At 49.8% G+C, this 25,648-nt stretch overlaps 1 protein-coding gene across 2 annotated transcripts in view; it reads right to left on the bottom strand.

Annotated features, from left to right (window-relative positions):
- Positions 1-25,648, bottom strand: part of EPB41L4B (erythrocyte membrane protein band 4.1 like 4B) — a 146,522-nt gene that overhangs the window by 10,036 nt on the left and 110,838 nt on the right. The window contains exons 19-24 of one of the 2 annotated variants that reach the window (XM_062207789.1): positions 23,261-23,328; positions 20,616-20,714; positions 14,532-14,709; positions 12,198-12,275; positions 5,304-5,420; positions 3,035-3,103 (exon numbers count right to left, since the gene is read on the bottom strand). In XM_062207789.1, coding sequence (XP_062063773.1) covers positions 3,035-3,103; positions 5,304-5,420; positions 12,198-12,275; positions 14,532-14,709; positions 20,616-20,714; positions 23,261-23,328 — 609 coding nt within the window. Of the gene's footprint in view, positions 1-3,034; positions 3,104-5,303; positions 5,421-12,197; positions 12,276-14,531; positions 14,719-20,615; positions 20,715-23,260; positions 23,329-25,648 lie in introns of both variants that reach the window. The other variant, XM_062207790.1, reaches the window with a different exon arrangement.

The raw sequence follows: 25,648 nt of genomic DNA, 5'->3' as shown, positions 1-25,648 counted from the left end.
TGCCTCTGAGCCTCTCTTGTTCAGTTCTTCAAAGTCCCAGCATGGTTTATGGCATTGGCTTCCTGTTCCATCTTGGCCCCCAGCTTTTGGAAAGGGCGTCCCTGGGTGTCTCACAGGACTGCCAAGGCTGGGCAGGAGGCCAGGGTGCCCCACCGTGGCCAGCAGAGGGAAGTGGAGCAGAGCTTCCAGCTGGGGAGCCGTGTCCAGCAAAACTGCCGGGAGCCAGATGAGTGCCAGGGCAGTGGCGTGTAACAGCCTGGCATAGCCCCTGTGGCTCTGCCCTGTCATTCCTAAGAGGCAAGTGCTACAAGCAGCTCAGGACCCTCGAGCTAGACGGTTGTAGGAACCTGCTTTTCTCGCGGCCCGGACTGCTGGATGCCTTTCCACCTCTGTTCATTGTCTGAAACCTGCAGCAGCCATTGCTCTCTCCCCCCCTTCCCTACGTGGCTGGAGTCACGTCAGGGAGTCACTGTCATCCACTTCACAAGACTGCCTGGACGGCTTCCCGAGACCACCTCACAGGTCCTCCAGACGGCACAGCAAGGAGCCTCAGGGAAGCTAGGGTTGGAGGAAATGCAAACTCTGCCTTCTGGAAGCAGCGAGGGTGAGATGGAGGAGGCGAGGACCCTGGACGTCCCACTTCCGCTCCGTAGAGCAGCTTACTGTACAGTCAGCTTCTGGAAAGAAGAGTTGAGTAGCTCAAGAGAAGCATGAAAATCGTCAAAGATTTCCATAGTGCAGGTGAGGAAACCACATTTAAATGTCTAAAGACAGCGGAAGGTTTTGCAGGGATGGGCATCAGCCCAGCGGCTAAGACGCCTGAGTCCCATCTTAGCGTGTCCAGCTCCAGCTCCTGACTCCAGTTTCCTGCTAACGTAGACCCTGGGAGGCAGCAGTGAGCACTCAAGGAGTTGGGTTCCTGTCACTCATGCGGGAGATCTGGATCGAGTTCCTGGCTTCCAGTTTTGGCCTCGCTCAGTCCAGGGCATTTTGGGCATTTGGGGCATTTGGGGAATGAACTAGGAGAGATAAGCTGTGTCTTTGTTTTTTTATTTCTTAAAAAAATAAAACTTTTAACAAGTATATTTTGGAGAGTTTCAGTAAGCTGCCCAGCGAGTTACAGAGGTAGTACCCTGAAGCCAGGGGTCAGCAGGACCTGTTCTTGTCCATCCAGCCTCGAGAGAAGTGACGGCACCTTCACCGACAGCTGTGGGAGGCTCTGTCGTTGGGGAAGCATCTTCAAGTTCTTGGTCTTTTTTTTTTTTTTTGGAAAGATTCATTTGTTTATTGAGAACAAATTGTTTATTGTTTTACAGAGAGACAGGGAGAGGCACGCTTGCACGTGCACACACACACACACACACACGATCTTCCACGCACTGATTTACTCCCTGGATGGCTACAACAGCCAGGCCAAACCTAGGAGCCAGGAGCTTCACCCAGGTCTCCATGTGAGTGGCAGGGGCCCAAGTACTTGGGCCATCTTCCATTGTTTTTCCCAGGCCATTAGCGGGGAGCTGGATCAGAAAGTAGAGGGGTCAAGACACAAACCAGCATCCATATAGGATACCAGCATTGCCAACAGTGGCTTAACCTGCTTTGCCAAAAGGCTGGCCCCTCTTGGTCCCTTTTGATCCATGCCTAGAGTAAGAGGAGGATATTATTATCCCTCTCTCCACTTTGAATAAGAGGAGGCTGGTGCTGACAACCTGTTGTCAAAACACAGACCCAAGGGCTGGCACTATGGCTCAGTGGGTTAAACTGCTGCCTGCAGCGCCAGCATCACACACTGGTGTTAGTTCAAGTCTCGGCTGCTCCACTTCTAACCCATCTCCCTACTAAGGCACCTGGGGAAGCAGTGGCAGATGGCTCAAGTGCTTGGGCCCTGTCACACATGTGGGAGACCTGGAAGAAGCTCCTGGCTTCAGCCTGGCTCAGCCCCATTCGATGTGGCCATTTAGGGAGTAAACCAGCAGATGGAAGATATCTTTTCTTTCTTTCTCTGTTTCTCCCTTTCTCTCTGTAAATCTGCCTTTCAAATAATAAATATTTTTTAAAAAAGAAATTAGGGGCCAGTACTGTGGGGTAGCAGGTAAAGCCATTGCCTGCAGTGTTGGCATCCCATACAGGCAATGGTTTGGGTCTTGGCTGCTCCACTTCTGATCCAGCTTTCTGCTGTGGCCTGGGAAAGCAGTGGAAGATGGCCCAAGTGCTTTGGCCCCTGCACCCACGTGGGAGACCTGGAAGAAGCTCCTAGCTTCTGGCTTCAGATCAGCCTGGCTCCAGCTGTTGTGGCCATTTGAGGAATGAGCCAGCAGATGGAAGACCTCTCTCTCCCTCTTTCCGACTCTGCCTCTCTGTAACTCTGCTTTTCAAATAAATATTAAACAGATCTATTTAAAAAAAAAAAGAAATTTAAAAACAGATCTAATCCAGGAGAACTGAACTTAGGTGTTCAACAAATACATGTACATGCACACTCACACCAATCCTACTGATAACAGAAAGGCAAAAGGTGGCAACAACCCAAAAACCCCCAATACGTGAATGGGTACACACACGACGGACTCCTGTCCCACCGTTAAAAAGAAACGAGATTCTGATACCGGCTACAACGTGGATGAATCTCAAAGTGAGAAAAGCCAGATTACATGTGCTGGGATTCTGTTTCTATGAAATATCCAGACCAGGTGAATCCACAGAGACAGAACACAGATTGGTTGTTGTCAGGGGCTGGGAGCAGGAAGGAAGTGGGGAGAAACTGCTTCATGGCTATATGGTTTTCTTTGGGGAGATAAAAATGTACTGGGACTAGATACCAGTGAATATACTCAATGTCACTGCGTTGTCACTTTAAAATGATCCATGGGATGTGAACCTCATCTCAGTAAAAGAAAATAAACAAAATCCCAGCTCCTTCCCAACGTTACAGAATTGCACAGAAGCTGTTGGCATCGCTGTGGGCATTCCTCGGGGAAGCCGGCACCTGGGGACAGTGTCTACAAAGGCAGATTTGGTTTCCGGGTCTACTTACGGTAAACTGTGGCCCTGTGGTAAAAGGGTCAGGAAACGGGTTCACGGGGTCAGCCGGGAATGCTTTTATCTTCAAAAAAGAGAAAGACAAGGAGGTCACTTTATGTTGGAAATCTCTGGCAGTGCACCTTTAAAACTAAGCGCAAGGACCGAGGCGAACCCTTCAGAGGCTCTGTCACTTGTGTAAAGACACACACAGAGGGTCCCCGTGCAGCCAGAGGGCTGGGGTCAGTGGGGCACCCCATCATTGGGTCGGTTGGGCCTCGCAGGCGTGCTGGGTGCTAGGTCTAACCCACAAAAGACAGCACCTTGACTCAGGGTGGTTATCGAGGGCAGCTAGAGCTGCCTGGGTGGCTTCTGATGGCTTTGTCACACTGGTGAGGGGTGGCTGAGTGGCTGTTGAGAGGTCACAGCCCAGGACCCAGTCTATCAAGTGGCACAGACCCAGGAAGCTGGACAAGTTAAACCAGACAGTGTTCCCTGTACAATCACCGTAGTCACTGGACTCTGTGTACATTTGGTCAATAGATGGGGCCTCTCGGGGTACCCACAGAAGCAGCGGAGATCCTGCCTCAGGGTCTTTGGGAGCAGGAAGCTGAAAAGTGCCCAGCACAGAGCTGATCTGAAGGAGGCTGGAGTCCCCAGCCTGAGCAAACAGTGACAACCACGAAGCCCCTTGGCTCTCACTTGTTTAACTTCGGTCATGCTGTCTTTGGCCCCCTAGAGAGCTTGGGGGCATGAGAGGGCATATTCTTCAAACAAAGATGCCAGGAGGCCCCAGGTCAGGGCACCTGACAACCCTGGCACCAGCTCTGTCTGCAGCCCCTGGGCACAGAGACTGCCAGCACAGCCACAGGTGAACGCACACTGTGCCACCGCTGGCAGAGGGCTGAGACCAACACACGGGGGCCACCCCTCCCCAAGGGCAGCAGCCTTCGTGTCTCGCCAGGACTCTGCATCTCTTTGGTACCTTTGAGTTCTGTGATGGGAGGAGAAGGTAGGGCTGAGCAAGACCATGTGGACATATTTCCCAAGGTTTTCTGAATGGCCATTGTGGGGATGACAACGTCTCTGCAATGGGCTCCAAGATGTCCAGCTCAACCCTGCTCCTCTCTCTCCTAATCTCTCTGGTCTCTCCAGACAGCTCAGAATTCCCAGCAAGGGCCCCAGGCTGCTTTCAGACTCAGGAGGGAGAAGGACTCTCAGGGTGATGTCTTGTCATCCTTTCTTCTCCCATCGCCTAACAGGGCAACGTGGTTCGCTGAGACCCCAGTTTCACAGTGGGGAGTAACCTATCGCTAGGACCCTGAGACCCCATGGTGGAGATGACAGTGATTTATGACTGCTGTCGAAGAAATGAGAATGTAAGCGACTTCACACAACTGTTTCACACCTTCTGTAATGAAGAACCATCTCCCCTAGCAGTTATGCTCTGCTTTGCCTAAGCTGTGACACAGCACACTCCCTGTCTTCTGATAGAACTGTCAGTCAGTGCTGCCACATTACGGAGGGTGCAAAAACCAAACGCACATCATGGAGGCCAGCAGGGACGAGTCCCCGAAAATAACATCCCTGATGTAAACACTTAGATGTGTTCCCTTGAATAGTGACACTCGGGAAGCAAAGTGCATATCCCGCAGGAAAGAATCTGTTGGGTCAGTGATGGATCAGTCACTGGATGGGGTAGAGACAGTCATAAAGGATGGGGTAATGAGAACCAGATAGAACAACACAGCACTGAGTGAAAAGGAAAAACAGGAAATGATAGGGCACTCTGATTTAACTGCAAAATTATGAATGAATATGAATAAATACAAGGAAACAAACAAAAATGAAAACAAATCATGCAAGGTTGGGATTATGGGTGATTCACATTTTTAGGTGACAGACCCATTGCATCATCTTGATACATAGCAGGAGAAGACAAGTTGACTCTTCTTCATTTTCAACAGAAATGATACTTAAGAGTCCATCAGGTGAGTACCAGAATATATATGTGTATTTATTTCTGAGAAAAGCATCTATGTTTATCCAAATTCTAGGAAAACAAACTCTTCCTGGTGCTTGAGACTTAGAGCCAAAGTGTGAGGGGGGCCAGCTGGACTCCAACTCTGCATCCATCCTGGAGCGAGAGCACCTGTCACCCGGGAGCTTCCAATGGCCTGGTGCTCCTGCACACCTGCCTGACTTCTGAATCACGGGGTGAGTGCTGGGGGCTCCTGCCCACCTCATCTGTCCTGGCCAGGCCCCTCTCCCTGCCAGGTACCTACCAGCCTCGTTTTGATTGGAGGGTACATGCAAACTCCAGTGGTCTCTTCCTTCATGGGGAGAGAGAGTGGAGGAGAACAGCGAGAGTGGGCACAGTGAGGGTTGCTGGCGGGCTCCGCCTGCTCACGAGGGGAGGAAAGAAGGGGAGGAGGAGGAGGAGAGAAGGGAGGGAAAGGAGAGAAAGACAGCACAGTGCAAGACAGCTCTGGCAGTGCCAGACTCTTCTCCAGCCGGCCTCACCCGCAGCCTCCAGCCAACTAGCTTCTCCTCCCACCCTCCGCCCGCCTCTCTCAGCCTCCTCTCTGGCCCTCCTCTGTCTCCTCAGCTACCTGAGCAGATCAACACACCAAATCCCCATGCCCAGGACCGACGGGGAGAGGCCGTCTCCTGTGCCAGCTGCACAGGCCTGGGAGTGGCTTCCTGGCGAGCTGCTAGGGTCCTGAAGCATGGCCCAGGCCAAGCCAGAAGGGTAGCCTTGGTGAGTCAGTGATGTCAGCCATGGGTGCAACAACACAGAGAGGCCCCACGCTCGAGAGCACTTGCTTTCCACGCCCAGCACCCACCCGTACTCTGCCAGAGATGAGCACCCACTGTCGTGGGCAGGCAAGTGGACAGCCAGCAGGAGCTGTTGGGAAACAGACACACCAGGGGAGGGGTGTGGAGTCTTAGGGTCTCATCTGTCAGGGTTCCGGGTTCCCCATGTGAAGCAGACAGACCCAGCATCCAGCATCTCAGACGGGCACTGGGGGCGCCTTGATGCTCAGCTGTGTGATACCAAGCATGGTGAGAACAGTGCCACATCACTTGGGATGACACTTCCCACTGCAGCCCCGAGGAGTGCCAGGATGAGCACGGTGAACAGGGACCGTTTGATGCAAGGACGGGGGCCGGCTGTCTGGGCTTCCGGAAGGCACCATTTGCCCCAGAGAATACACACATCTTTGCGTTTAAGAGAGTTTCCTTCAACAGTTGGCATCATCATCTTTCTGGGAAGCGTGAGACGCAGCCTCTGGCCAAGCTTCATTGAAAAATGATCAAGAAAATTGCAGGCTTCTTTGGCCTCTCCAAATTGATCTGACTCTATCCTCTTGACAATTGCACAGTCCTGGACGATTTCCAAAGGGCTTTTACCACCGTCATCTCACAGTGGTGTTTACTACAGCCTTGTGTTACCACTCAGATTGGGGCTGGCGGGGGGTGGGTGGGTGCAGAAATTATTTTTGCAGAATCTGCCTCTGGGGATGTAGCTCCTCTGACTGTTTCTAAACCCACTGTCGGGACACAAGGGAATCTATGGGTCCCCTGGATTTAAGCTTCACCAGCCCACTTAGAAAGCACCCATTGGATCCCCCAGGATTGCTTCCTGGAAGTACCCCAGTGTGTCAATGCTCCCGCCAGAATCAACTACACAGCCAGCCCAGGCCACTGGGCCTTTGCCCCTGCTGCTTAAGAGCAGGCACTCAATGTGTGTGTGCACAGATAACAAAAGCTGGAATAAATGACCAAGGAACACGGCCATGCTGCCTAGAGGGCTCTGTGTGGAGAGATCCCCAGTGTCTGAACTGAAGGTTGTAATGAATGACTTCAGGCTCTGCCTAGCACTGGAGTTTTATGGTAAATGTTGCTCTATGACACAAGCATTTCCGACCTTCCTGAATATGCAACTGAGTGAACTGGAACAGAAGAACATCCTCGGGGCTCCCACAGTCCCAACTCCCAGCGAACAAGAAGGAAATAAGACAACACTTCTAAGGGAGTGCTATTCTGAAATGCATTTTCTTTCTTCTCCTGTTATTTCCTTTCCTCCTTGGGCCTTTCTCACATTCAGGCAGTCATGTTCTTCCATAGATACTTGGCTTTTCAGTTTTAAAAATGGACTAGTGGGGGGAACAGAGAGATTTGTGGCATGGATAGGTGACACAGGTAAATTGCCATAGGTGAATGACGATGAAAACGTGTAGGGCTTCTTTACCATCCAGGTAAGAAAAGAGATAGCCCATTTGAGGATGGGGAGAAAAGTCAGAGGCGTAGGGAGGAGGGGCAGACATTAAAGAGTACTGAGCCAATGGGTCCTGTGCCCCTTCTCCATGGGCTGAGGCTGGGAACAGGGGTTAAAGAGCTGTAAGTGGCCCCTGCCTCCCACCCAGGCAAGACCCAAGCAGGAAGGCATCCAGCAGGTAAAGGTGCACAGACGTCAGGGCACAGCGATTTCCACCCATCTAAAAGGACCATGAAAGGAACCAGAGTGTGCCAGATGCACCTGCACACGGCTGACATCTCGGACTACATAGCCTTCTCTCCATCTCCCTGCATCCTGGGGCCACAGATGACAGAGGGGCGCTCTGATTTGACTGGAGACTAAGCATTAGTCATCCTGGTACAATGAGGTTCAAATAAAAAAACCAAATAACTCAGCCAGATGGGGACCCACTTCCTCTGACACCCAACCCAGAGCCTGTTCCTGTGTCCTGCCAGGCTTTTGTCGGCCAGGCCGATGCCCTTCCTGACACCAGAACTCTTGACCCACATGCCATGGCCCAGCAGGGACTTGGGTTCTGATTGGCTCAGCTTTACAGTTGGGTGAGTAGATCACAAAGTATGGAGATCAGAGAAAGACAGGCCCCAAAGAGAAAAGTCAAGACCAGAGAAGGCATGAGTGCCTAGGGTGTGTGCTGCCTGGGAAGGGGGGCTGCCTTGGAAGACTTAGAGTTCTGGGGCATGATTCTGCCTTCTGCAAGGTCAGCATTATAACGCCCAACTGTACCCTCCATCCAACTGCCCTCACTCTGCCAGCCCAAGACTCCCATGTGTGTGCTCACTCACACCTCAAAACTGAACTCCAAATGGGGAGCGGGCACTGTCCTGACCCCTCTGCTTTCTTCCCTTCTCACCACATGCTCCCCCTCTTCCATCCCAGAAAGAAACTCCGATCTGATGATGAACTCTGTGATGTGTAACCTGGGAGTGGGCAGTCACCAAGCTGCAAAGGCTCTGAGGCTTACAACTGCCCAACTGAGCTACGCGAGACAAGAGCTGGGGGTCGGAGAAGAGAGGGTTTGGGGGAAAGGAGGGAACACGAGCTGAAGAGTGAGCTACAAAGAGTGTCTCTGCGGAGAATTTGAGATTGGAAGTCCTTGGAGCCTTGAAGGATGCAAGAGAATGAAGGAGACAAAAAGAGAAAACCACGGCACCAGAGATAGGGTCACAAGGGTCCCACATGCTCTGATGGTGTCGTGCTGAACACCACCAAGGGAGGCAAGGACATCTGTTCCCAGTCCTCTTTCTCCAGCGCCCTGTCTGGTGCCGGCCCAAGGAACCAAGGCAGTGAGGGTGGCCTTAGGGGTCTCAGCCTGCAGGAGGGAGGGGGCCAGGGACAAGCTGAGGCCTGGGGAAGACGACTGCACAGGAGTCACACGCAGGTAGGAGGCCAACAGCCTGTGTGATGAGCGTCACCTGAGCAGCCTGTCACTCTTGCCTGTGAAGCGCTGCTCCTTCTGAAAGGCAGTGGGAAGACCCAGAGACAGCGGCCAGCGGCTAAGGGCACAGAGCGTGTGGCAAAGGAGCCATGTGTCAAGCCCAGGTTTCATGGATCCAGACACCTGAGCACCTCCCATCCTTAACATCGCTCTCTGCTCATCCGAGATGGTCCCAGAGCTGCCCCTCAGCCTGGGCTCAGGCCAGGGGATCAGGCAAGCTTCCTAGGCAGGGGACTGGCTCGTGAAGAAAGAGAGAAACACATCTCAGCTTGGATCCGCCACTGGAAAAGGTGGAGGGACAGCAGCTGAGGGCTTGGGTTCTAATCATGGCTCTGACGCACACTTGTTGTTTGATCTGGGACAAATGCCTGGCCCAATGGGGGACTTGGTTTCCCCATCTGTATGTGAAGGACTGGATGAGATGGTCCCAAGATGCCACTGCTGCTCACAGGTGGGTGCAGGTAGTTGAGGAAGTCACAAGTCAGGCACAGGAGCTGCCCCTGCTTGCTTGGCTCCAGCTCCTTCCTGCAGTGGGGAAGAGGCCCCTCTACAGCCCTCGCCCACCACGTCCAGGACACTGGGCTTCAGAGGCAGGCCAAGTAACTGCTGCCAGCAGGTTTCCCAGCCTTCAGAGGCAGGCCAAGTAACTGCTGCCAGCAGGTTCCCCAGCCCCAGGCACTGACTCCACTCCCTCCCTGCTGTCCCTATGAGGTGATGCTTATGCTCCTGTAATGCTGAGAGGAGGAGACAGAGGGAGGGGACCAGACACAGAGAGAGAAACAGATGGCTTGAGTCCCCTTTCTCTCTAGGACCTTTTGCATTCAGACACAGGATTTGGGAGGAGTCCGAGCCAGTGGTGCCAAGGAAAGCTGAGAGTGCAATGAGCTCTTGCTAAAACACCAGACGTCCAGGAGGCCTTCTCCCCAGAGCCTGGGCTGAGCCTCCAGACACAGGGTGCTGAGTTCTGGGAACACAGATTCACTGTGAACCGCAGCTGTCAAATGGGCAGCTGTGCCTGTACCTGAGCCATCCCGTCCCTGGGCAGTGCAGCTCCGTGGGCCCTGCTTCAGAGTTAAGTGAGGCTGTCCCGGGAGAGGCCTGAGCCTCTGCCTGCTGGAGCAGTGTAAGCAGAGACTGGCCTGTTACGTGGTGGGCATCTGCACCTGGCCTCAGGGACAAGTGTGTCCCTGCCATATGCTGCTTCCTTGCTAGCCTCCGTCTGTCACCTTCAAAGAAAAGACCATTTGAGGTGAAAAGTCATGGAATCTACAAACTGGGTTGGAGCCCCGTAGTCCCTAAAGGAATCCCCTCACATCTGTAAAAGCCACAATTTTGTTTTTTCTTTTTGCTGTGCTTTCTACACGAAACACCTTGGTCCACTTTCTTGACCTGGTAAACTCCTTTTCATACTTTAAAACCCTTGCTCCAAGAACCTTCCTTTTCACAGTGCCCCCAGACTGGGGTTGACACTGGGTCCCACAGCAGTAGCAATTCATGTAGTTTCTCATGTCATCCATTGCAACATAGACAGTGCCTTCAAAAAGTTTGTGGAAAATGCTTGGTATGAAATAAAAACTATTCATGGGTTTCAATTTTTTTTGTGTCCCAAAATACATGGATTTTTAAACTCCATTTTCCCATAAACTTCTGGAAGTGCCCCTATACTGCAGCAGCCTGGCAGCTACCCATGCGCCTAATTCAGGGAGCGAGGTTCCCCACTGGCTTCTGCTCCTGCTGGGCTTGCCATCTGCAGACCGGGTCCTCAGAGCCTAGCTTTCCTCCAGGAGCCTGCACAGGCACTCGGGCTGCATCCTAGGGGTTCTCAGGTCCCTTGGGCGGATGCTGCCCTCAGGCCAGACTAGATGTTCACAGATCGCTGCTCAGGCTTCCTTCTCCCACACAAGGCCTTCCTGGGATTAACTGATGGCTGCACTTAGCACAATGGGATGCACAGAGCACTGGCGGAGGAGCCAGGACACCTGGGCTCGAGCTCTAGCTCAGTGCCTGTGCAATCAGCCCGCTCTGGGGCTCAGTCCCCATCTGTGCAAAGGTGGTGATAACACGATGCTGAAAGGCCCAGTGTTTCTGGGTCTATCCTATTTAAAGGGCAGGGAAGAAGGGTCCTTCCATCTGTAAGAGTCTTGGCAATCTGTCCAACCAAAGGGCCATGAAGAACCCTGCTCCATTCACTCCAACACAGGAAGGGTGTGACTTTCAAAGTTCCCAGAGCAGGGTCACTCTGATTGCTCTCAGCTGTGTTTTCAAAGGTGGAAGCTCTGAGATTGCACCAATTTCTGGACGACTCAATGACTTCCCTGTGTCGGTTGCCTGGGAGCAGGGATAAGTCCCAAAGCCTGGGCGGCACTTTGACCCATGTGTTATCTCTAGAAGGTCTTCCAGAACTCCTTCGCATCCATCACACGCCCCTTCTGGCAGGTGGACCCCACAGGGGTCCCCTTCTGGCCTCTCCCAGCATCTTCTACGTAGCTCTCCCAGGGTTCTTGGCCATTTATCAAACCGACTTCCTCTCTGGCCTCCAGCTGCCTTCTGTGCCCCAGAGCCTAGTGCAGGGCAGGCACACAGTAAACTCTTGAAAATAGTTCTAATTTGGCTCAGAGTTGGATTCATAGCCCAGAGTAGTTGGACATGATAATGCTCAGGTATACTCAGGTATTAGGTTTAGCCAGCTAAAGATCTAACCAAGTTTGCCTGTATCTAATAGTATTAATACTACCTTGTACAAATTTGTAGTGCTTTCTTTTCTCAATCTCTCCATCTCCTCTCTTCTCCCCTCTCTCCCTCTGACCCTCTCTCTGTCTCTCATGATGCTAATACACACTCCTGGGAGACAGATGGGGCAGACAATGGCAGCCTTGTTTTGTAGAAGATGGGGTGGGGTGGTGGCTCTTCAATGCTAAGGATCTTAAAAAGGGAGGCAGAGAGTGCAGCCAGGTTCGTGTGACTCCTGGTTCAGTGCTCAGTCCTCTACAAGGGGGGCCCGCAAGCAGCGATGGATGACGGTGGGGATGGTAGGAGGCACGAGTGGCCTGGAAGCTGAGATGTGGCCCCGAACCAGCGCTTTAGATGGGACAGATGGTTGGAAGCGACAGCAAGAGATGCCCCATGGGCAGGCATGCAGGGCCCAGGCCAGGAAGCCGAGAAGCTGAGCCCCACGCACAGAGGAGACCTGAGCCACCTAAGGAGCAGCAGACAGGCGGCGTCTGGGCCTCTGTGAGCCCTCCCTCCCCTCCAGGGACCCACGGTGCCTGAACCTTCCAGAAAAGCAGAACCCCGAGCCTCCAGGAAAAGAGGAAGAGCCTTCCCAGCCGCAGCGCCGCCCACCTCTGTCCATCCATCCCACTGCCAAGATGTTGCTATGGTCTGGGGATTTTTCTGGCTTTAGCAAAATAGGAAGTTTACCAGAGGAGTGGCTTCTGTGAAATCCATCAGAAGGTCACCTGGCTCCAAGGTAAAGGCACCGCCTCGGTCAGAGGGGCTCTAGGAAGGCAGACAAGACATCCCCAGTTAGTGGCAGCTCTGGATGGATGACAGAATTTACCAGAAGATGGATGGGTGCCCCATACTTCTCTACCCCATTTGTAACACTGAGCCCTCTCCCCGCACCCTCCCCCACTTCCTCAGCACTATACAACATGTTGAGGGTGTGGGTGTTTGGCCTAGCAGATAGGAGCCGGTATCCCACATCAGAGTGCATGGGTTCTTTTGCCAGCTCCGGCTCCTGACTCCAGATTCCTGCTCATGCAGAGTCTGGGAAGCTGCAGATCCAGCCCTGGCCATTGCGGGCATTTGGGGAGACAATCAGAGATGGAACTCAATCTCTCTCCTGCCCCTCCCTGCCTCTCAAATAATATTTTAAAAAATCAAATGAACAAAACACAGAATGTTGATTCTGAAACTCAGTTTTTTTCTAAAACATGCATTACGTACAAGCAGATCATGGGGTGAGGAGTCATCCTTTTAAATTATTTATTTATTCATTCATTCATTCAAGAGACACACAGAGAGAGCTTTCATGCCCTGGTTCAACTCCTTTAGACACTTCTAGAAGCTTGGAACTCAAGGCAGGTACGGGCAGCAGAAACTCAATTACCTCCTGTGCTAGCAGGAAGCTGGAGTCAGGAGGGGAACTGAACCCAGATACCCCAACGTGGGGCACCAGCATCTTAACTACTTGGCCAGACTCTGCTCCTGGACCGTCTTCTTTTTTAAAAGCTACAAACAACGCCTCTCAAGTGTTTTGAGTGTTCTTTAGTCTCCGGGCAAAAACACTTTAAGGAGCCTTTTGAATATAAAAGGAGAAAGCAAAGACTTGTACCTGAGCCGGAGGCTTAGCTGGCCTTCAGGGGCTAAAGGATCGGCAGGACAATGGGGAAGATCACGGGGGGGGGGGGGGGGGGGGCAGGGTACCTCTGCACATCGCATTCCTGGTTCTGGAAAACGTTGTGTTCTCCTGCTCTGAGCTCCTAACTGCACCTGTGGCCTTCAGGCCTTTGAGGGAGAAAAACAGCTCCATCACCAGAGCCCTAAGGAGAGAGACGGCCAGCAGAGGGAGCTCTGTGGCCTCTGGTCAGAGACTGCTTCCCCTCTCCCCAGCTTCCGTGCTCTGAATTTTTCAGCCTGTTTGGACCTCAGTGGCGGGAGAGAGGACAGGAGCCTGTGTGCACACACGGGACACGGCTGGCCAGGGGACTGTCCACAGCAGGGAGGAACCTGACTTGAGGTGGCCAGAGGTGATCCACAGAGAAGCAGAGCAGTCTAGGGCAGTCACCGAATGAGAGTCCAGCCAAGCTTCCCCTGGGAGGAACACGGAGGAATTCCTGGAGACACTGGGGAAGGGACCAATGCAAGACCACCTTTGGTCATGTGAGAGGGGGGCCTGCATCCCTGCCACGTAGGTCTTGGCAGGAACCATGATCCTTGAAGCTGGGGCACCAAGTCTGCATAGGCCCTCAAGCCCCCACTGCACCTGATGCCAGGTAGCAGATCTTATCCCCGTTTTTAGGAGAAGGAAACTGAGGCTTAGAGAAACCAAAGACATTGGAAATGACTGCACCTATCAAGCCGTCTCAAGGCTTGTGAACAGAGGGGCTGAGGACAAGTTCGAACTCTGCTCTTGCTTTCAGGGCCCCGCCCCTGGCACACAGCTTTGCCCATGTGGCTCTGTGGCCCCAGGCCACCTCTGCCTCAGCATTCACTTGGTGAACAAGAGGTTCGACCATATTTGGACCAATTGCTGAAGGGTGGCCACGGCTAGAGATCACTCATAAAGAACCAACAGAAGTGTCTTGTGCAAGGCCCTCGTCACTGTCCGTTCACATCTCGGGCAATTTTGGCAAACAGAATGGTACTTCCCATTCTGAAAGCGTTAACACAGCTTATCCACTAGGTGGACTGTTTGCTCCTCCAAATTGTTCGTTACCGTACTTCTCACTTTTGATCTTCATGGTGGAGTACAGAGCCCGGGAAGGGCACGTATTCTGAGTCAAAACTCCTTCCAAGATCACTTACACTGCTCGGACGGGGCATATGGATTCATATTCTCCTGCCCCTCCTGCACGGCTGGCTTCAATTCTGGGGACAGGTTCTATGAAACCTGTCATGGGGGTCGCTGTTGCTCCTTAGGAGCACACGCACCTGCCAATGTGGAGTTGACACGCGCACACACAGCAACACGCTCACTCATGGACACTGAATGCCCAGCTGGTGTGGCCATACCTCAGGACTCCCCCATACCTTGGCCCCTGGGGACAGCGGGCCCTTGCCTTCGGACTTCGGAGGAGAGCTGACTTTCTGGACCTTGGGGGACGCCAGCGGCACAGAGACTTGGGTGGCAGCCGACGAGCTGTTCACGGCAGTAGCTGGGGTGGTTCCCACAGCCTCGGCCAGGTCTGGAGGGAGGTCGTCTTCATCACTGCGGTTACTAAAAGCACATGAAGCTCTGCTCATTACAATAATACACAGGCTGTGAGGCGTGCACGCAGGGAGGGAGGGCTGCGGAGGCTGGCGGGAGGGGCGGAGACTCCCGACAGATGATGTCCGCCAGATGTCTGGCATTCTGGCCAAAGCACACTCGGACTGCTGCCACTTGCCAGGGTTCCTTTTTAGCAAATTGTGATAAAATATACACAACATGACACTTATGGTTTTAACTATGTTAAGTGTTAATTTAATTCAATGCCATTCAGTGGCATTAAATGCATTCACAATGTCACATCACCATCACCATGATCTAACCCCAAAACTTGTCCATAGATTCCAATAGAAACTCTGTATTATTACTGAAAAGTAACTGCCTATGACACCCTCCCCACAGCCTCTGCTAACATCTATTCTACTTTCTGTTCTCAACGATTGAGCCTATTCCAAGTATCCCACATAAGCAGAATCATATAACACGGGCCCTTCTGCGTTGGGTTTCTTGCATTTGCCATAGTGTTTCCAAAGCACAGATCAAAAATGTATTCCTCTTATGGGAAAAACACTCCACTGTATGGGTATATCATGTTTTGCTTATCCATTCATTTGTTATGGATACCAGGTTGTTTCTGTTTTGGATAGGGTGAATAAGGCTGCTTTGAACATGAATGTACAAATATCTGTTTCACTCTCTGCCTTCAAATCTTTAGGACTGGAATTCCACCTAGGAGTGGGAGGCTGCGTCCTAGGTACTTCCAGGCTTCAACTTTCTGAGGAAACACCAAACCAACAGGCCTTATTCTGTATTTCGTTAAGATGTGGCCTATTTAAAAATTTCTTTATTTATTTAGAGGCAGATAGAGAGAGACAGAGACAGACAGAGAGATGGAGAGAAAGAGACTGCTTTCAAATGCTGGTTCACTTCCCCAAATGCTCACAACAGCTGGGGCTGGACCAGGACAAAGCCAGGAGCCAGGAACTCAGTCCAGGTCTCCCATGTGTGTGGCAGGAACCCAGTCACTTGAGCCATCATTGCTGCCTCCCAGGGTCTGCAATAGCAGGAAGCTGGTTTCAGGAACCAGAGCTGGGTACTGAACCCAAGTACTCCAATGCGGGACACTAGACATCTTCACTGGCATTATAACCACTAGGCTAAACACCTGCCCCAGAGATCTCACTTTGAATAGAATCCCATAGATGGGTATTACAGACTCATAGGAACTCACTACTCTGAATGAAGGGTGTATGGCCCCTTTTGTCATCTAACAGGTTACAATCTAACAGATGCAACTGTTTGTTTGTTTGTTTATTGGTGTGAAAAACCTTTGGTATGGTCACAAGGGAAGAATTGGACAAATCTGTTTTGGAGCCAAGTATCTCTGGTCTCAGAATCTGTCTGATGGAATCAGGTCACCCAGGCCAAAAGGGACACCAGACAGGAAGTCACCATCAGGAGTTAAAGTCTGATCTGCCCCCCTGGGCTTCCCTCTAGGGCTTGGATTTGTGGGGAGGCTTTGAGCTCCCACGTGTTGTGTCAAGGCTGGAATCCCCTCTGACCTGGTCATCCTGCCACAGCTCTGAAGCAGTGCCACTGAGACCTCGATCTCAGTACAGTTACTTCTCAGATGGAGATTAAGATAGGTCTCCTGTTCCCCCATGTCCACAGGATCACTGCCTATGCAACCCAGCGTTCACTCGGCAGGCCTGGGGGGTTCTCACCCTGCACATTCCAAAGGAACCACAGGTACGGGTGAGCTCCTGGGAGATAACCTCTGGGACAGTGGAATCTCCTGTCTGGCAGTAGTGTCTTTTATACCCAACACCTGGGGCCAGGCCAGGGAGCTCATGCTGTCCAGGTGACTGATGGAGAAATGCCTGTTTTTGTGTACCTGGGGCTGTGGGCCACACTGTATCAGCTGGACCTCTGTGGGGATGATAAGGTCAGCTAAGGATGGTCATGTGGGTGCCCCATGCCTATGTGACTGACTCCCAATAAAAACTCCGGGTGCTGAAGTTTTTATTCCTCCAGTGAGCTTCCCTGGTTGATAACGCACTGTGTATGTTGTTGGGAGAATGAATCATTGTCCACATGACTCCGGGGGAGAGCAATTGCAGCTCCTGTCTGGTTTTCCTGGGACTCCACCCTATGTGCCCTCTTCCTTCTCTATTAATCCATATCCTTTAGCTGCAATAGATGCTGAGTATGCCTGAGTTCTGTGAGTCCTTCCAGAGAACTTTTACCCTTGAAGGTGGCCTTGGGGACGCCTGACCCATGGCCCCTACTGGTCTCCCTGTAGAACTTTTGAAGCCACCCTGACACAGGGTTGTGTTTTAAAAATGACAGCTGAGTACAAGAGTGACCACCAGTTGGCCCAAGGTGGCCTGGGCAAGGTCCCTAATGGGAGGCCCCATAGCAGTGGGTCTCCTGGGAAATATGTGGCCACAGGACACAGCTGCAGCATGGGTGGCCCTGATGAAGGAAGACCCTGAGAGATTTTATTGCATTCTGTGTATCAAGACGTCTCAGGAGGAGGATTTAGGATTCATTACCCCAAAAAAGGGGGAAAGGTGAGGTTTGAGCAACTACATGGAAAAATGAGCAAGGCACCACCCATCTGGATTCAGCAGCTGAAGCAGGTCCGATCAGCTCCACCTGCATTTGCCTGTTTAATTTTCACAACAAGCCTGCATTATGATCGCCATTTTCCAGAGAATCATATGTGCCACTCAGTGGCCGGTTGTGAAATGAATTCCTCAAGAAGTTACATTGTTTTACCTCACTGAAAAAGACTGATCACATAACTAGTTAAGTGGAGGGGTGTGGAGCCCTTTTTTACCCTCATTAAAAAAATATGGTCACCTTAAAAGCATAGCTGTGGTTTATTTTTAAATCGAAGACCAGGAAGTCAACTTAATATTGTCTAAAATTGAAAATGACTTTGGTTTTTGTAATCTTGGATCTTAACTTAGATCTTAGGACAAGGAAATCTGTCTTGAAAGTCTGCAAGTCTTCCAATTTTGCCTGTGTTTTTACACAGCAAAATTTTACTAAGTACTTTAAAAAAAACCATTTACTTATTTATTTGAAAGTTAGAGTGACAGAGATCTTTCATCTGCTGGTCCACCTCCTAAATGGCCTCAGTAACCAGGTCTGGGCCAGGCCAAAGCCAGGAGCCAAGAACTTCATCCTGGTCTCCTACATGGGTAGCAGGGGCCCAAGTAAAAGGGTCACCTTCTGTTGCCTTCCCAGATGCAGATGCACTAGCAGGAAGCTAATAGCTGGGACTCAAACCCATACCCCAGTCTGGGAGGCTGACATCACAAGCAGCAGCTTAACCTACTGTGCTACGATGCCAGCTCCTTAGTAAATAAAATTTACCTATAGAATGACCTTTGCTTTGAAGTTATTTCTTTCTGTCTTAACAATCAACATGTTATCTTTGATAGCATGAGTCTGGGAAATTGGTGACTTTTCAAATTTGGATTTTTCTGAATTGTCTGGGGAATTTTTAAACACTGTTATATTCTGTTTATCCTGAAGTTGTGTTTCTGGGGAAAATACAGCAGTGTATCATTCCCTAGACGTGCTATTTGGCTTCAGTATAATACGACACTTTCACCTGCCTCAAACTCTGAGCAGAGTTCCTTGACTTCTTTCTCTCTGCACACAGAGGTCACCACTCTCCTCCCTGCCCCACTTCCAGGAAAGAACACAGCCAAGGCTTTTGTGGATAACCTTCAAAGCAGTGGTTTGAAAACCTGTTTAGAGCACCTGGATGTTTTGCTACTCTTAGTGGAGTCACTACTACCATCTGAGTACGCTTAATTCTGGCCTAGGAATTGGGAATAACATAACAGCCCAAAGGGCCATGCGTGCACACACACCTGATCATTCAGAAAATGCTTCTGGAAAACCAGAAATCAGAGTCTCCCCAGCCGCTCATTCCTTGAGCGTGTGTTTAACGACTTCCATGGCATATATGCACAAGAGATGAACACAGGAATGACAACCAGGGTCAAGGATCCAAGAACTACTTCTGGGACAGAAACTGCACACGGGGAAGACCTCACCCGTTAGTTTTGCTAATTTCTACTAATGGGGAAATGCTGCCATCCTTTGATTTTCCAAGGAGAATATTTTGAGGCAGCCTAAGACACATGCGTGTGAAATTCGAGGTTTGAGAAAGGTTCCTTCAGAGAGCCAATTTGCTGAGTGAGCAAAATCTTCCAGGTCACGTAGTCAGTCAGTCACGGTTTCAGATGCAATTCCACACCCCAGATGGGTGGTAATTAAATTTTGAGTTTAAAAATGTAAAAGGAAAAAACAAATCCCTGCACCATTATCCTCGGGGAAGCAGATTTTTGTGGTTTAAGTTTTCCCCAGAGACCATTAAGGGCTGCTACTTATTTGAACCTTACTTGTTCTGACTTTCCTGGAAATGTACCGCTATACTATCCAGAAGTTTCTAGTGGGGCTAATGAGGATGTGTCTGCTCCCATCCTGTGCAAGCTTCTTTTCCTTTGCAAAGGTGCAAATGGCAGGTCCGCGGTGGTGTGTTGAGAATTACACCAGGAGTGATGCTGCCTGTCGTGGGTACTCCCTAAATTCAACAGTTTCCCAGAGGCGTCCAAGTCCTGGAGAAGGACGGAAGGGGAGCACATCCCGTGGCCATGTTAGCTATCACAAAATTCCTCAGGGGACACTATTATCACACTCATTTTACAGACATAGAAAGAGAGGCTCAAAGAATAAATCTTAACAGTTAGAAAGCAGCAAGTGTGCTCAACAGGAGCCTCTCCAGCTCCAGAGCCCCTCGCTTCCCACTGAGTCCCGGGAACTGCCTGCTGCTCTCTGGCCAACTGCACCTCCAGGTCCCATGCTTGGGCTGTAGGCAAGGGGGCCAAGAAACAGGACCCCTCACTGAGAACAGCATTACAAATATTATTGACCTCACAATCACCCATACTACAGCTTTTACCTATCTTTGGATTGTAATTATTTGTGAACTTGTCTTTCCCTCTAATAAATTGTGAGTCCTTGGGCGGGAACTGTCACACTTTGCCATTCCCCGACTGTGCCTAGAACAGGCCTATGCACACCACAGACTTTGGTTAAGCTAAGCTGGCCCCTGGTGGTCCTGGGACCCTCTGGGATGCGGCTCTCTCCACAGGCTTAGTGTTAACGCTGGCACTGTGGACAGATCGGGTCACCTTGCACTAATATGATGTGGAAGATAGCTTCCGCTGTAGCCCCAAGGACCCCCACCCTGGTATGGATGTGTCACCCAAAGCCACCTCTTGAGCATGAGCGAGATCTAGTGTCTTGCTCCTAATGAATGACATGTGGCAAAAGTGATGGGATGTCGTTTCTGAGACAGGTTACAAAAGGCTGTGGCATTGGCCCTGCTACCACTCTGGCTGGTTCTAATGAGTGTTTCTCTAATGGAGAAAGCTGGGGAAGTACACGTGGCTACAAACTGAGAGCAACCTTGGTCCAACAGCCCTCAAGGAACTGGATCTCGTCAGCAACCACCTGGATGAACCCTCAGATGAGACCACATCCCTTGCCAACAGCTTGAACATAGCCTGTGAGCAGCCATGGCAAATCCAGCTAAGTCACGCTCACACTCCCAACAGACAAAACCACCAGCTGATACATGTCCTGCCACACATCAAATCCTGGAGTAATTTGTTCTAGTGCAATCAATTATGAATACAGCGGCCAACCACGTCATGTTTTCAGGGAGAAAAATCTAGTCCCATTAGGATCTAAATTAGAAATCAACAGAATTTGGGAAGTGGCTCTCTGGAAACGGCCTTAAAGGTCAAGAAGCATCCTTAATGGAACAGTTAGCATCACTGTGGCTGTCATAATTGAAAAACTCGCAGTGCAGAACTCACAAGCTATACTGTCTTGTCAACTTCCTCACTCGGGGCGGCTTGATTTCCGGCTTTTCCACGGCTGGCTGCGCAGTTTCCACACGTATGGGAATAGGACTTCTAGAGACATACAGAGACACAGAACACCAACACACAGGCTGAATCTCTTGTTTTGGCTGGAGGGACTGCTTTCTCAATAACATTGGCCATTCATTTTTTGTCTTTCTGCTTTACTGATTTAATAATTACTACCTTAAAATCACAGAAAAAATTGAAAAGCCACTGGGCAGAAAACACAGCAAATGGGGAAGTAAATATACTTGGGCTAACAAATAAAACTGTCCCACTCAGAAGTGCACTCCCACTCCCTGCTATGCAGGTTTCATTCATCACCAGGTTTTGTCAGGCAAACAAATGCAGAGAAACCTACGGTAACCCATTTGTACTTCCCAATAATCTGGAAGTTATGCTATTTTAAACACAGCACAGAATATATATATTTTTAAAGTGATAATGAACTATAGTATATTTTATGTGAAAAATGCATAATCAGAAGACCTTCAGGACTTGCTCTAAAAGTTGAATTTCATGTATATATGAAAATGTTAAAAATTAAGTTTCATGTTTATATTTCCTCAAGAAAATCCAGGAGTACTTCAGAAATTCATGAAACAATAGAATTAGAAGATAAGTTTCAGGGCCAGCACTGCGGCGCAGCGGGTTAACGCCCTGGCCTTAAGCGCCGGCATTCCATATGGGTGCCAGTTCGAGACAAGGCTGTTCCACTTCCGATCCAGCTCTCTGCTGTGGCCTGGGAGAGTAGTAGAAGATGGCCCAAGTCCTTGGGCCCCTTCACCTGCATGGGAGACCCAGAAGAAGTTCCTGGCTCCTGGCTTCAGATTGGCTCAGCTCCAGCCGTTGTGGCCAATTGGGGAGTGAACCATCAGATGGAAGACCTCTCTCTCTCTCTCTCTCTCTCTCTGCCTCTCCTCTCTCTGTGTAACTCTGACTTTCAAATAAATAAATAAATCTTTCAAAAAAAAGTTTCTTTGGTCAAAAAACTACCGTGGAAATTGATGCATAGTGTTTTCATTCTATGCATTTTTATCAACTTTTCAAAGAGCCATTGTATGGCATATAACCAATGGGTCCTACTCAAAACTGATTTAAAGAAAAGCTTTCACACTGTCCTATCAGTCATGACTAATTTCTTTTTTATTTAATTTTTATTTACTTATTTTCATTTTATATGAAAGGCAGAGAGACAGAGTGAGATCTTCTATCAGCTGATTCACTCCAAAAATGCTTGCAATGGCCAGGAGACCTCACAACTCAACCGAGGTCTCTTATATGGTGGCAAGGACCCATGTATTTGAGCCATTACCTGATGCCTCCCAACATGTAAATTAGCAGGCAGCTGAATCAGAAGCAGAGCAGCTGGGACTCGAATCAGGCCCTCCATACAGCACGTGGGAACCCCAAGGAGGGGACTCACACCACTCACACCACTGTGCCAAACACTAGCCCCAATTTTCTTTTTTTTCAAGCTTTATTTATTTATTCATTTGGAAGGTAGAGCAACAGAGAGAGAATGAGAGACAAAGAAAAAGACCTTTCATCTGCTGGTTCACTCTCCAAATGGCTACAATGGCCAGGCAGGTCTGGGCCAGGCCAAAGCCAGGAGCCAGGAACTCCACCCTGGCCTCCCACATGGGTGGTAGGGGCCCAAGTACTTGGGTCACCACCTGCGGCTTCCCACGTGTATACGCAGAAAGCTGGATCAGAGGAAGTAGGGCAGCTCGGACTTGAAGTGGCACTTCAATACAGGATGCAGGTGTTGTGAGCGGTGGCTTAACCTATTGCACCACAACAATAGCCCCCCTAATTTCATTTTTTAAAAATCAGCAATTGTCTTCTGAGACTAAAGGGGCATCGAAATAAGTTGAGGGCCCCAGAAAACCAATGAGCACTTCCGGGCTTCTATAGTGTCTTCTATTAAGTGCCTGATCCAGAGCCGTGTATGCAGTCAGTGCATCAGAAATGTTGGTTGAATAAACACGTTAATGAGCACCTATGGAGTGGGGCCAGTGTATGCTGTGTCCATGGTCTCAAGCTGGGACTGCAGAGTGAACCGAACATGGGCCCCGGAGGACGCACGGCCCATGGCGGCAGTATGCAGCCTGGACTGGGTGGAGTGGCTGGTATCTGGGAGAACTTCATGGAGGACCACCAAGGTGGGAGACAGGAGTGGAGACTTGGGGCACCTGGACTTCGGCTAAGAGAAGGCCTAGTGAAAGGGCAGGGCTGTGATGACAGGGAACACAGGGGCCTCCAGAGCTCGAAGGCGGGCGGACTCTACTGTGAGAGAAATCGGGGCTTTTAAAGGACTTCACGTACAGGAATGTCACAGGCAGCTCTACGAGCCTGAAAGACAACCCAAAGGGATGGAGCTCTTCATCAGTGAAGTGTGTAGAAATAGTAACACTGAAATGAAGAGGCATTTCTGAGGCTTAATGGAAGTCATTTAAGCACGTCTCTTTGGGCTCACATTCCTCAGTTTTATTTTTCTTCTCCAGTTTTATCATTTCCCCCATGAGCGATGTTTTGAGAGTAATGCTGATGATATAGAGCGTATCATTTCCCCATTCAAACAAGAAGCAACAGACCTTACATTAGTGTCCGGAAGACTGGTTTTCTTATTGATATTTACAAACGTTGCTTCTTCTTTTCCAATCTGTTAGAGACAACAGTCAGGTTAGTCAGAACTGAGTATATTGCATGTGAAGATGTTTTCAAGTCTTACATCCAAAGGATGACAGAAACATGAGGGTGGGCCGAAGAGCCAATTCACTAATGGTTCAATCAATAGCAAACCTTGCTCTGCTGTTTACTTAAGTTACTAAAAAAAAAATAAAAACAAACAAACCATTTTCCAGTGTCACTCCCCACTATGAGGAGAAAGACTCCAAGTCGTATGACTGCAGCCAATTCCTATAGTCTCACTTTTATGGAACACCTGCTGTGTGCCAGCTCATGCTTGAATGAGAACGGGATGGGATAGGAAAAGCCGGAGCCATGGTTTCATCCCTCACCTCCCACTTAGATCAGGAATAATGGTGAGCTCTATGCTCACACAAGCACTCACAGCGTACAAAGCGGGATAAGCCTGGGATGATTTTGATGAAAGCCTTGTCGTCCCCTCTCTCTGTTGAGCCCCCAAAACAACAGCAGGAGAGGAAGGGACATTCACTCAGCCAGGCAGGCCAGCTGAATTCACACCGGTGGTCGGTGGGCGGTGCAGCAGCTAACACACCATACAGACCCTGGCCTCTGTTCTAGAGACACATAGTACACAACTCTCCAGGATACCGACTTGGAGGTCCCTGCATTGACAGCCAGTCATGGTTGCCCACATGCAGATCCTACTTCCGGATCAAAGCTTTTTGTAGAGCTAGCAAAAGACAGATGGCACCCCTGGCCTATTTTATTTCTGCTTCTTTTCCTTATCTTCCTTATCTTCCTTATCTTGATGTCAACAGAGAATGAACACTTATGCCCCTAGCAGTGCGCTTAGCCTGTGCATCAACCCCCAGCCCCCTGCCACTACTCCTCAGCCCACTGTAACCCAGGGATTCCTCACACATGTTCCTGTGCTCCCGAGGACACTAGCTCTATAGATGTCAGTGGCAGCTGCTTTACAAAGCATTTTGTGGCCAACTAGGTGTGAAAGAAACTAAGGTTTCTATTTTGCAGAATGTCCCTGAGCCTACAGGAAGCTAATGTGTATGGGGGAACGGCCCAGGGGACTGGGTGTACAGCATTTCCCGAATTAGCAGGGCCCATCCTATAGAGGCACCCTTAGAACATCTTGGGAAACACTTGGAAATTCCTGACCTCACACCTCGCCCACTTCCCCTTTCCTGCTTTGTGCCCTTCCATATGTTTGGAAAGGACATTTTCTTTTCTTCTTAACTGTTTCTCACCTCTTCCCTATACTCTTCAAAATAAAATATATTTTAGAATTTGAGAGAGAGAGAGAGAGAGAAAGAAAGAGACAGACAGAGCTCCCATCTGCTGGTTCGCTCCCAAATGCCTGCAATAGCAGGGGGTTGGCTGGGCCCAAGGTAGGAACCTGGACCTCACTCTGGGTGTCCCACTTGGGTGAGAGACCCAAGTATTTGAGCCATCACTTGCTGCCTCCCAGAGGGCACACCATCAGGAAAGTAGAATCAGAAGCAGAGCTGAGGCTTGAACCCAGGCATCCGACGTGGGATGTGCTCATCCCAAGAGGCCCCTTAACCATCTGTGCCAAACGCCCACCTTCATAACAGAACTTTCTAATGTAGATAATATCAACTTTTTTGGTTGTTCTGTAAGGTTAGAAAAATGTCATGCTTTAATAAAACAACTAAAGTAGAATTAAAACAAAGAGAATTTGGGACTCTAATATTGATGTAACTGCATTTGTGATGAGAAGTTTCCTGATTGTGAAAAGTACCACTGCTGTTATCTGCAAGCAGTCAGTGCCCCCACCAGTTTCATTATCTGTAACCATTGTCGTCAGTATGTCCACAGTGGTACAGCAAGGCATTGCATCAGAGACTTTACATACGTCATCTCACTTAATCTTCACCATAAACTAAGGTGGCAGGTACTGTCATCCCATTTTACATATGATAAAACTGATGCTCACAGAGGTTAGAAAACAAGCTTAGGGTGACATTGCTGATAAACAGCAGATCAAGACTCAAACCCAGACCACCTGACTTTGAAATCTGTTCTACATCTTACTTTCTCCTCTTCATTTCGCAGTCCCAGAAATGGGAAAAAAAAAATTTGGTAAGTGTTCTCATTTTTCATGGTATGGTTCTGGAAGGATCTAAATGATTCAGATTGCCACATATATAAATGGAAATAATAAAATAATTAATGAACATTTGCTTTATCCTTGGCAACACTGGCATAGATCCTGGGTTCATAGGAAAGAAGTAGATAGTTACATACTTTTCTAATGAAATCATGGACAAACAGTAGCATTTGTATGTTTCCAGGGC

The sequence above is a fragment of the Lepus europaeus genome, chromosome 12, assembly GCF_033115175.1.
Source record: "Lepus europaeus isolate LE1 chromosome 12, mLepTim1.pri, whole genome shotgun sequence".
Taxonomy (NCBI): Eukaryota; Metazoa; Chordata; class Mammalia; order Lagomorpha; family Leporidae; genus Lepus; species Lepus europaeus.
Note: the sequence above shows the minus strand (reverse complement) of the source record. Positions and strands in the feature narration are given on the sequence as shown.